Source organism: Zootermopsis nevadensis, unplaced genomic scaffold (genome assembly GCF_977971745.1).
Source record: "Zootermopsis nevadensis isolate Lab colony 2312 unplaced genomic scaffold, Znev_1.0 Znev_ptg000027l, whole genome shotgun sequence".
In the NCBI taxonomy this organism is placed as follows: domain Eukaryota; kingdom Metazoa; phylum Arthropoda; class Insecta; order Blattodea; family Termopsidae; genus Zootermopsis; species Zootermopsis nevadensis.
Window position 1 is genome coordinate 3,657,938 of NW_028259159.1, and position 12,157 is coordinate 3,670,094.

Consider the following 12,157-nt stretch of genomic DNA (forward strand, 5'->3'; position numbering starts at 1 on the left):
ACAACATAAAAGCGGGTAAGAAAACTGATCTGGCCGCCACTTTACACCAAACTCTGCTTACTGTGTGGTAAGTTGAGTTACAGAGAATTTGCCGACCTCAGCAAGACGAAGTGTCAGAACGTCCGTCGATACTGACTGATCGTGTGACGAGGGTCTACCAGGGCGGGCTTTCACAGAAATGAGATCAACTTTTAACATCGGGGGCGGAGAATAAGAAAACGGGATTATAGTAGATAAAGGAAGTGCCAAGCATAGGAAACGTGTCTGAAACTTTTTCGAGTTCGCTGTGTCTTTTGTGTAGGAGGATCTGGAACATGTGTCGAAGGAGAAGCCTGCATGAAATCTAAACACAGTTTTAACAGCTGGTGGTCATCTCTCTTCGATGTTTCTTTCTCACTTATGCGTTTGCTGTCACGAAATTTTCTTCTGCCGTAAAGCCTTGTAATTTTAATCCAAGATTCTTAGAAGTATTTATAGAAATCCAGTCACATTAGTTCGAGAGAATCATATTAAATTCCAGATCTGGTATTTGTGTATTTGTCTGAGTAATGCACTACATCGAAGTTGTAAATATTACAGGCGTTTCGGAGGAAGATGCTTCATCCCTCCTTCATTCGGGGCCGAAGTGATGAGAAATTGTAATTGGTAAGGAGTAATAATCACGAATTATGATTGGTGAGATCGGTATAAACCTAACTGTTTCGAATGGCCATGCACCCAAGGCAGACCTAAAGCATAAGTGCGCTTAGTATAAAGCCAGTTCTCTCAGCCGGTGACCGGAGCAATCTCTGCTCACTGCCAATGCCGCGATCAGTGCTGGTTCGAAGGCCACGAGCGTGAATGTCAGGACAAGGTCAGCTTATTTACAGCATATTATAATTCTGCCTATGACAGTACATTGACGTTACTTCCTTGACATTTCTATTGGTGTTTTGAAGAGATAAATATCAAACAGCATGCTTATGCCAATGACACATTAAGAAGGCTACGACTTGAATGTGAAAAGGCAGGCGCGGAGGTAAAGCGCCATGCATTCTTAACTTTGGCTCTAGATGAAGGACATGTGGTCAGCTTATCGTTCAAGATGCCTTTGTTCCTGTAAAATGGCTGCCAGTTTCCACTGGGATAGGCCCAGACATTGTCTGAAGTGGCGAAGAAGTTAAATATCAACAGCATTCCACACCGCCTGTCATTATTATCAAAGAATTTGCTCTCAATTATGCATCCAATTTATATGTTTTGTGCAAGACGTGCACAAAGAAGAAATGGATGGGATTTCATAAACTGAACTACCGACATCCCAAATACGGAGCCAAGTGCCAGTCGGTGAATCTGAACGTTCACTGTCACCATCATGGACAGAACAAGTGGAATGTTAGCGACTTCTGCACCATTTGATTTATTCTCGCGAAGTTAGGAACAGTTATGTGCCAGGCCTATAGCTGGACTTGCATGAAACGCAACGTGTCTGTAGTCTGCCCAGGGTACACAACCTTCACAAAGTAATTTCGTTACATAAACTCAGTTTACAGGCAAGAGGACGGCGCATAACAACATAGAATTACGCCTATAAGTGATAGTTATTAATGCATCGAAACTATAGTGTGTTCCGCAATCCGTTACGTAACTCGGAGCGTATAGTAGGGGAACCTGTTGGTGTGACCTTCCTTGACACAGCATCACTTCCAGCAGTTGGCAACTGCGTAATAGTTCCGCATACAAATGCGATACATTTAGTACAAGCCGCAATACAGAGCAAGACGTCAATTTTACCGAGTGAGTATTCTCTGTCATATTACATTAACTGTTCAATGAACCACGTTCATCTGAGTAACATTTAAACGTAGTACGTATAGCAAAGAAAACAACACGTTCACATTCCAAAGATCAATTGATTAATGCTGTTTATGGAATTAATCGCAGTTTGTTTTGAGAATCGAAAGAAATCCATTTACAGATTGTTGTTGTAGACTGTATAACCATAAGGGGCACAAGGAGTTAGATATTAAATTCTGATTACTGATAATAATGACGGACTAAAAACTGGAGACCAACATATAAACGAATTAATGTACAAGCCTTTTGAACATTAATGAACGACATAAATTACAAGTGTTAAGGCATCAAAGTGTTCAGGAAAACGTTCGGACGTAAGCAAGATAAGGAAAATGAGCAGTGTGTAACACGTAATAAGGAATTTGTTAGTGGACGACGGCCGTCTGGAAGATCCAGAGGAGAGCTGGAAGGTCAGCGTTTAAGATGGACCTTAAGGGGGCAGGCTGTTAAGATGAGATGTGGGTGTAAGTGGCTAATGATTATGCCTACTGTTGAGTTCCCATAGCAACAACTTTGAACTTTTAAGTGCTGCTACTATATCACATTCTTTGTAAAATAGAAACCTCGTAATTTTCGTAAGCCGTTTCACAAATGCATTATTCTAATTCATGCACGTGCTCGCTTTTACATAATGATGTCAAGTGTAAAATTATTCATAAGATACGAAACCAGTGATGCAATGTTTACACGCTTCTCTGAAATTGATAAGATGAGAAACGCACGAGATTATAAGGTCATGGGGTAAAACTGTTTAAGTTACACATCCTTCAGATTCATACTAAGTATCGTGATAATTTCGAAGACTTAAATGTAGCTACGAAGATGACATCGCAATGGATCTGACGAGAATGGACTTGTGATACTGTGAATTCTTTCGAAATGTCTGAGAAAACATTGATATTGTGATCTTTTGTAATAATTAGGTCTATGATGATCCTTCAGAGTGGACCTTGTGTCCGAAGAAAGAAGCGTGGTACTGCGATACACACTAAGTTACGATCAGATAGTTTGTTAGCTGGATTATCAGCCGAATAAATGGACGGGCAGGCATAATGGACGGATGTGTAAAAACACAGACACGGATCTATGGAGTTACTAATCTGTGTTGTACAAAAATATGCTTGCACTCACAGGGGCCTAAATGTTACAAAACGCTAGGCGGCAAAACGTTTTGTTTTATCATTAGGCAGCTTTTATAAGTGCTTCTAATATGCAGCACTGCTAACATTGTCCACTCGTTTTTATAAGTGTAGAATGATTACAATACAAGAGAACGGAGGGGGAATATGATGATACGAATTGAATAAGGGGAAGGACGAAGGGATTTAAGATACGAAATAAATTATTTTCCATTAATATGCCGCTAGCAGGCCTGCATCAAGATGCTGTCCCGTATTCGTGTGACACGACATGGATTACTTACTTGAATCTGCTTCCATTTTTAGGCCGTCTTTACTAGAGTCTAAGGGGCATTAACAATATAAATATCAGTATTATTATCGTTTATGTCTGCACAGACATAAAGCGGCAGCCAGCACTTTTAGATTTTCTGACACATCCAGAATATTTTACTTTTGGGGTCAGTTGTAAAAGCCGACAATAAAATGTGAATAATCTGGAATGGTGTCAACTAATTTCAGATCACTTTGCCATTCGAAGACAAAATAGGTCTTACGTGCCGCAAAAAATCTGTTAATAGCATGTAATAGAAGACAGATGTTGCCTAACAACTGGCCAGCCTACAAAAGCTGTTAAATTGTCTCTGACGTACGAAACGCATACAAAAAATATTCGTTTAGCGCATTAAATTTCAGGTGTTTTCTTTAGGTTTGCAAAGTATGAATGGTATTACGACACGCTCAAAACAGACTGGTTTCTTAACGACTATGCATGCAATGAAGGACAAAGATTTTACACACATATGAAACTTTTAAAATTGTAGAATTCACACTGAGAATGCAAATGTTTAAAGAAATTTCAGGACCTGAATGGCTGCAATCTTTTCAGAATTAGTTTTCTCTTAGCTCTTTGCTGTTACTGTGTTAAATTCCCCGCAGGAGACTGTATGGTGAACACAGAAAGCAGGAGACTTTCCTCTTTCAAATAATACAAAATGACAATTTTATCGCTGTGTTCCTTAGCATGCGAACTTCTTTCTTATTCATGAACCAAGGCACAATAAAAATACGTAATATGCCGTTTCTTTACAGTATTACAAGTCCATCAGGTCGCTGTCCACGATGGTACTTCTGATCCCTACCAATGAACTGAAGGAACGCGTCAGAGCAGAGTTCGGGCTGGACGAGGCAGGGATGAACCTCGCGGTGCAGGTGATTAAAGACTGGCTCAAGATGCAGCCTCATCTGCCTCTTGTCTGCGGTGAGTGGAGAGGTGATTCGTGCTAATAGTTACTTCCAGTACAGAACGAGAATGTGTGACGCCTACTGCTATCAAATCGCCTCATTCGATATCGTCAGTCTAGCGGAAACGATAAATTAATTACAATTATGCGCATCATTTTAACCGTGGGAATGAGTCAAAAGAGATAGTTTCCAAAATTTATAATACCCTGACGAAGTCAGTGTGGTTTGTAATATTCTGTGTTATCTGTCTGAACAGACGACGGGAGACTGGAAAGATGGATCATACGCTGTAAAAACAGTCTAGAGCGAACCAAAACTTCTGTGGACATGTACTACGCCCTGAAGACACTCTCCCCGGACATACTACTAAACAGAGATCCGAGAAGTCCCTGGTTCAGGAAGGTTGTCAATGTGGCGTAAGAAGCTGATCAATTTAAACAAAATACCACTTTTCTGACCTTCAGAATTAACGAAGATCCTGTTGGGTCTTCGTATACATATTGCACAAGACGCAGAGCTCTAGTATACGTAATTCTGATAGGATCTCTGGCCAGTCAGGAAATTCTCTAATTTTAAGGAACACACAGAACTGGTATTGAGCCAGTTCCATCCATTCTACAACTTCACACTATGTTTCTCTACGAACTACTTTAATTTCATACACGCATACACCATGTCTTCCATGTTTTCGGTTTCTTTATGTTTCTGACTAAAATTTAGTATGAATGTATGTGCCTAATGCATGCTACATACCTAACTAGTCACGTAGTCGGATAATTGATCAGACAGTAAAGTCACTCAGTCTAAAAACTTTACCCAAAGAAATATGATGTGAATGGTTGCAGATTCGTTTGTCCCTTATCACAACTAACGACAGACTACAGCAGAGTAACAGCGCTGGGCTGTTTGGACCCTGATCCAGCCAACACCATCGTTCTCGACATACTGAAGCTGTGCTTCATGGTGCAGGAAGTTAGGATGTGTGAGGACTACTGTGTCTCAGACATCTACATTATGGACTACAACAGGTTCACAGTCGGACACATCACTAAAGTCACTTTTCCTCTTCTGAAGAAGATGGAAGTGTGTGCAATGGTACACTACGTTCTGACAGTTTCTGAGTTATTTAACCTGCTATTCCGATCTATGTAGTAGATGCTTTGAATGAACATATCTGCGTAACATTCCAGCATGGATTTGGCTTCCGTAATATTCCTTTCGCTTATAACAGTACGGGAATTACTGAGACTGAATTTAATGTCCGTGGTGTTTATAGACTTATTTTCCCTTGCTAGTAATATTTTTATCTCAATTTTATTGTGTTTAGTTTATTATTACGACTCTACAGTGAAGATGCCTTCTTAAAGAGTTAGTACTTGCTTATCAGACCGAAAATTTATTTCCTCATTTGAAATCAGAACATTCTGACCATTACTAAACCACGTCCCATTACAGATGAATACAATCCATATTCAATCACTGTATTTGTCTCATATTTTAATATCAACCAAAGTTTTGGTCTCCAAAATGACCTCTTTCCTTAGACCTTTTGCGTCAAAAATGTTGGCTATATTTCTCATTTCCCTGATGCGTACTACATGTCCCGGCCGCCCCATTCCTCTTTAATTGACCCCCCTTTCAACATTCACGGTCAAAGAGTGCAAATACTGAATCTCCTCACTCACAATTTTTGTCAGCCTTCTCATAATCTTATTTTACAGAAAGGTTTCAACATGAGAATCAAGGAGATCCATCTCGTCAACGTTCCTCCATTTGCTGACGCTATGGTAAACCTTCTGAAGATGGTCTTAAAACCGAAGCTGGTTTCCAGGGTCAGTAGAAAACCAGATTAATTTATCTTAAGTAACGAATGTTAACAAGGGTCAAATATTGGAGTACGAAATGCATGCAATAATAAATCACTAGATCTGAACAGCAGCCAATTAAAGATGACGATCGCTGAGAGATCAAGACCAGGCTTCAACTGATGCTATATAAAATCTAAGAGCAGCTAGACAATTTCAAGGATGAAATTCTACCCTGTAGTTCTATACAACAGTATACTTAGTTCAATAAGTAATAATTAATTAATTAATAATAATTCACTTTACTGTTGCTGCTTTTCAGATACATGTCCACACAAAAGGATATGCATCTCTACATAAGATGATCTCGACGAAGATTCTACCTAGTGAATATGGCGGTGAAAATGGCTCTCTTATTGATCACTGGTGTAAGTAATCAAGGAAGTTAATGCCGACCGCATGCTGCTTGTTCTTCATGTACACAGAAAAGCTGAATTCTATCTCTTTTTTTCCTAGCTGCCTGGTTAAAAAAGCTGGAGAGTTATCGAGATTGGTTCGTGGAACAAGATAACATGAAATCTGATGAATCTAAAAGAGCGGGAAAGGCTGTCAACAGCGGAGACTTATTTGGATTCGAGGGTTCGTTCAGAAAACTCAGTGTCGATTAAAGAATGGCAAATCCTGCTGGAGAGATTGTCGTACTGTGTATTTTAAGAAAGAAAGAAAGAAAACTGTGCTACACCGACCTCTGTTTCCTTCGTCTCCTCATCGTGTCTTCTTTTTTACTCTTTATCGTGCAATACTGCAAAATAGTGTGTAGGCAGTATGTATTTGTATAAGCTACATGTAAATAATGTTTATACCACTCTTCACAGATCGGTATTTTTATTCTCATATACGTAAACTCTATAGTAATATGCATCGATAAGATATGACATGAGACGGGAGAAAACTGCGCACTGAGGAGCTTCATAATTTACACTCTTCAATAAATATTATGACAAATGAAGAATGATACGGATGGAACAAACAGCCCACATGCAGGAGGTGAGAAATGCACTTGAAATATTATCTGGAAAGGTTGTAGGGGAGAGACCACTTAGGCGTAGTGAGATCGTAACATTAAAATTAATTTTAAAGAATTGAGAGGCAGGGTGTGGACTTGTTTCATTGGGCTCATGTTCGAGACCAGCGGCGGAATGTTTGTAAACACGGTTGCATATAAGGTGTGGAATTATTAGCCACCTACGCGAAAATCAGATTCTGAAGGACTCGGTTTCATGAAGTCAGTTAAAAGTTATTTAACTACTTACTAACAGATGTGTCTTAATGCTCATATTATAAATACCAAGATAACCATTTTACAAACGAGTAATTCACAACAAGAGCGACCAAAAAGTGAACCACAGCCATCTGTGACCAACCAAGGCGGTCAGATACTGAAATCTCTATCGGAAATTTGTGGTTATAAGAACTACAGTCGCAGTTAACACTAATTGAAACGTGACACGTTGCATCTTCCTTGATCAGAAAAAATGTATCATTGGAATACATATTGTAGGAATTTAACTATTTCGCGCCAGACGTGTGGCAACGGTAGTCTGGACGCTACAGAACTAGTTTTAGCAGCACATCATCCCCGCACCCAGTAGATGTGATCTGTAGCTGCAGGAGCTATCGACTTTTTTCTGTGAGAGGGCTATACAAATCAAAACGGCGGTTATGCAAAACCAAACGTCGTTCGCAAAGAAAGAAGACGGGTATTCTGAGAAGAACCGTGGCAACAACGATTCAAAAACAATTCAACACAGGCCTACGAAACGAAAAAAAAATTGATCAAGACTTCAATAATGTTACGAGGCGCGTCCTCAAAGTAAGTTTCCCACTCGTCCCACAGCTAGCAAACCTTATATTGCGCGAAGCGACTGTGCGTACGTGATAGAGCAATGACGTAGCATGGCGCATGCACTAACGGCACTTCCCGCGTTCTCACAGTAGCATCGTTGCAGCTGTTGAAGATGGAGGTTCTTATTCCAGCTCCCGCCGACTGTGAAGTGCGGTCAGTGATAACGCTAGGCCGCACACGGCTCGACGGACAGCAAGTCTCCTGCAGGAGTTCAGCTGGGAGGTGTTTAATCATTCACCCTACAGCCCGGACCTCGCTCCCAGTGATTTCCATCTTTTCCTACACCTCAAGAAATTCCTGTCCGGTCAGCGTCAGCGTTTTGAGAATGACAGAGAGGCGGAGATGGTTGTCACACAGTGGTTCCAATCCCAGGCGGCAGACTTCTACGACACAGGTATTCAAAAGTTGGTCCCACGGTATGACCAATGTCTCAATTCCGGTGGCGAATATGTTGAAAAATAGCTGGACACTTGCTGTATCTGTTGCAATAAATATTTCCATGAAATTGTGTTTTGTTTCTGTAAACGGCCCCAGGGAAACTTACTTTGAGGACGCGCCTCGTATCACATTTTATTCGTTGTTACGTATGTTAAATCTTTCGAGATACACTGACGGAAAACATTCGTTTTGGTCCACACTGAGAAGATTTTGAGCTAAGGTTATATAGTTATACATGAAACTGCTTAAATTTGATATCTGCAGTGAGGCTATATAATCATGAATGAATTCACCAAGAATGCATTAAATAGTTACAAAATATGCTTCACTCAACAGACCACTCATTTACGGAGAACATTTTTTTATTTAAGCCTAAGTTTATCAAAAAATTTCCCGCTCCTTTCAAGCTAGACAACATATCAACAAACGCAAATCTGTCATACAATGACAGTTGTAGGTCCGCCCGATCGGGTGACGTGTCATATGAACGTAGGAAACGCCACTGAAGGAAAGAAGAAATCATTTATTTAAAAAAGAGTTTGTATACGCATGAGAAGATCGAAGGTTTTACTCTAGCATTTTAAATTAATTTTATGATATATTGTTAGTTTCGTCAGATAAAACCAAATAAAATATCAATGGATTAAAGGACTTAACAGGAATGCACAATGAACATTTGTACATCAGGCCATTTGCTAAAATTAAAAGTATTGCCTGGAGATACAGGCTACTGTATACAAATAAATTAACTTCATCAATAAGTAATCGAACTGTTGTAAAAATAGAAAGTTTCAAGTTATTATTTGTTGCCTAATAAAATAAAAACCAGTTTAGATAAAGTTGACCTTGCTACGAAAGTGCAAGCATTTTCAGTCCTACCAACAGGAGCTTTTCGACGGTAACTACGACATTCTGATCGCTTTACAACTGAGAAAGAGGTAACTTTTTCCACTACATGTGCCACGGTGCCAATCTGGACCAATCTCAACACCGTCGGAAAACCGAATCCTTTCCTCCAGGCCGTAGTCAGTCACGTGCCGATTTGCGAGATATCACTTCACTTAAATTGCTCTTGCTCGTACTTCTCTTCAAACACCTACATGCAAAGTTGGGAAAATGTTTTGGACGCTTTTTCCCCCAGTTACTGGCGTGCCAAAGGACAGGGTTTAGGGTGCCAATGTCATGTGGAGATAAAAAATCCACAACTTGACTCCGGACCGAGGTCAAGGATGAGGCTGAGGCAGATTGAAAGAGCTCGACAACCTCAGCCCAGACAAGACTCGTGGTGCTCCCTTGCGGCCCCGGGAAAATATATGAGCAGTGCCTTAAAACTGGCGACCACCGCTTTCTCCCACATCCTTCGCTTTTCATAATTCATAATTCTCGTGTCTTTGACGCGACAGGTCGATTAACCTGTGCAGTTGAAGAAATATTAAATAATCATATAAACACATGTCACAGGAAGTACGCAGAAACGAAGATGAAATAATCGCAGTAATAAAGCAATCTGGTATGACATCGGGCTAACTAACGTACTGGAAAAATTACCTGAGAAAATAGCTAATATCCCGGGGTCTGATAAGTATAATTACGAGAACGCATGGCTGTATTTAATTACGTATTATTTTCTCCCTTCACAGCAGCTTTTACATATCCTTTCATATTACTTATCTCTTTTGGGGGACCCACGGTATTTAGACAAAAGAAAAACAAAACAAACCTTTGTAAGACTTGAGGTTCTCACAGCGGTGAGTATGAAGATATCCGTCTTCTGGGTTATTGCGCTGTGTAGTCTGGTCGATGTTAACCAACGTTTCAGAGGTCATATGATGAATATTCATCGCCCTGATGACGGAGGCAGTATGACCTCTGAAACGTTGGTTAACATCGACCAGACTACACAGCGCAATAACCCAGAAGACGGATATCTTCAAAACAAACCTTGCCGTACATCGCGCGGACTGTGGCGCAGTCGGGAGAGCACTTTTGAAACAGCCTGTAACTAAGCAACGACATGGAGAAGAATGCTCCCCGAAAAGCTTACACCTGCCACCTGTCCTTCCCTCTCCATCTAACCTCGCATCCAGGATGCGGATTCACCTTTTTATTCTCTCTTAGTTCATTTCAGACACTCCCTCCGCCACCTTTACTCTCCGTAAGATCAGTCCTAACACGTGGGCGTTCTTGTGACCCAAGCTTGGTCCAATGAGCTAAACGTCAGCTTGCTAAAGGAAAGATATTAGGAATAGCAGATGATGGAACTAGTAAATCTGCCTGATATTGTACATTGCTCCGCCCTATACTCCTGGACCACTGACTGACAACCTAAAGACTTGTTTTGTAGTAACCAATTAAGTAAAATCTTGACGACAAGAAGAGACAATAAATTCGCTTATGTAAACCGAATAACAACCATGTCAAAACACTTCCCTGAAGGGTCCGCTTACATTCCCCTTGGCAGCGTATACCATGAACTTCCACTTTGATTCTCCGTATTACTTTGTCCATGGTCGAAAGGATGTGATGTAATTTCTAGTCCGGAGGCGAGTTTTCACAAATTCGTGAATCGATTAATGATTTCACTTGTAAGCACAGTTGCCTTGACCTGGATACTGCATCTTTAAGGACAACTAATCAGCCATCTCCAGCATATCTTATCACATCTGTATCTAAACGTCACGAAGAGCTAGATCATCCACATCGCTACGTCTTGGGTCAGCGATGCTAACGCTGGATAAATATCATTAGCTAGTTCTTCATTGTTATGGAAACGAACTGTGTTCCCTTTGAGGCAGGGACTAAATGTTAAAATATTATATAAAAGAGACTGCTCCATTTTCACCTCTATACCCGCCACTTCCAAATGTTTTGCCTTTACCAAACCTACATTTCCAGAATGACCAGTGAACACTGCCCGAGGGCCTTCATAGCCGTCAATTTGTCTTCTCCACGTCAAATTCAGGGCCTATCGCCACCACCATGATTTCCATTCTTCCTCTCGGTTTCAAAGCTTAATACCGCGTCTTAGTGTGGCGTAAAGTGGAATCTGATCTAAGACACATTCTCTTGGAATTATATTACAAAATTACATTTGCAACATTGTGCTAAATTTAGAAAGTGTAGCAAGAAAGGTATTTAGCCGACACTTAATGACATATATACGCATTAAGGACATCAATATTTGACAAATTCAGGAAAGGCAATTTTATAACATACAGGTTTTGTGTTAGGTAAGTTGCCAGTCTTCTTTATGGCGGAAAGAGAAAACTTCCTGTTTCCTTCGACAGTCGTAATATGAACGGAAACGACATCAAACATCAAGTCGAAACACTCATACATATACATTACACAGATCCTCACAAGGGGAATAATTTATTTTATAAACATATTCAATAGCGTAAGCAGACGACAAAAACTAATACACTGACATGGACATGAACAGGAAAGGATTTCCGTGTGTAGGTAAGAACCTCAACACATGAGGAAATGTTTTACTGTCACCAAGTCAATACGAGTACTTTTGTGACAGCGGTGACTTCAGTTTTCAGCACTTCGATGGGTTGTGCACGATTTCTGTAGATTCTGGTCTATCACACTTTTCAGGAAACATTTAGCTAACGTCGTCAATCAGACTCCTTGAAATACCCTAGCGCTTATTACAAATTTCTATAGCTAACTCGTTAAAACACATTCTAAAACATGCCTACACAGTAGCAAAAGAGAAAATTTTTCGAGATCGTTTGTACCTTCTGTGGCTGATCTGAGGAGGTATTTTTGTTTTTATTTGTTGTACACCTGCCAATCTGTAG

At 40.3% G+C, this 12,157-nt stretch overlaps 2 protein-coding genes across 3 annotated transcripts in view; one reads left to right on the top strand and one right to left on the bottom strand.

The window, feature by feature from the left end:
- Positions 1 to 12,157, bottom strand: part of LOC110829861 (uncharacterized) — a 297,508-nt gene that overhangs the window by 206,172 nt on the left and 79,179 nt on the right. The window lies entirely within an intron of this gene.
- Positions 1,537 to 6,878, top strand: LOC110829862 (retinol-binding protein pinta). Of its 2 annotated transcripts, none has more exons than XM_087356581.1 (7): positions 1,537 to 1,776; positions 4,047 to 4,215; positions 4,456 to 4,615; positions 5,045 to 5,294; positions 5,921 to 6,031; positions 6,327 to 6,432; positions 6,521 to 6,878. In XM_087356581.1, the coding sequence occupies exons 2-7, from the start codon at positions 4,077 to 4,079 to the stop codon at positions 6,670 to 6,672; spliced, it is 918 nt and encodes a 305-aa protein (XP_087212707.1). In that variant the 5' UTR covers positions 1,537 to 1,776; positions 4,047 to 4,076; the 3' UTR covers positions 6,673 to 6,878. The 2 variants fall into 2 exon arrangements, with proteins under 2 accessions (XP_087212707.1, XP_087212708.1); XM_087356582.1 differs by lacking the exon at positions 1,537 to 1,776 and adding an exon at positions 2,655 to 2,809.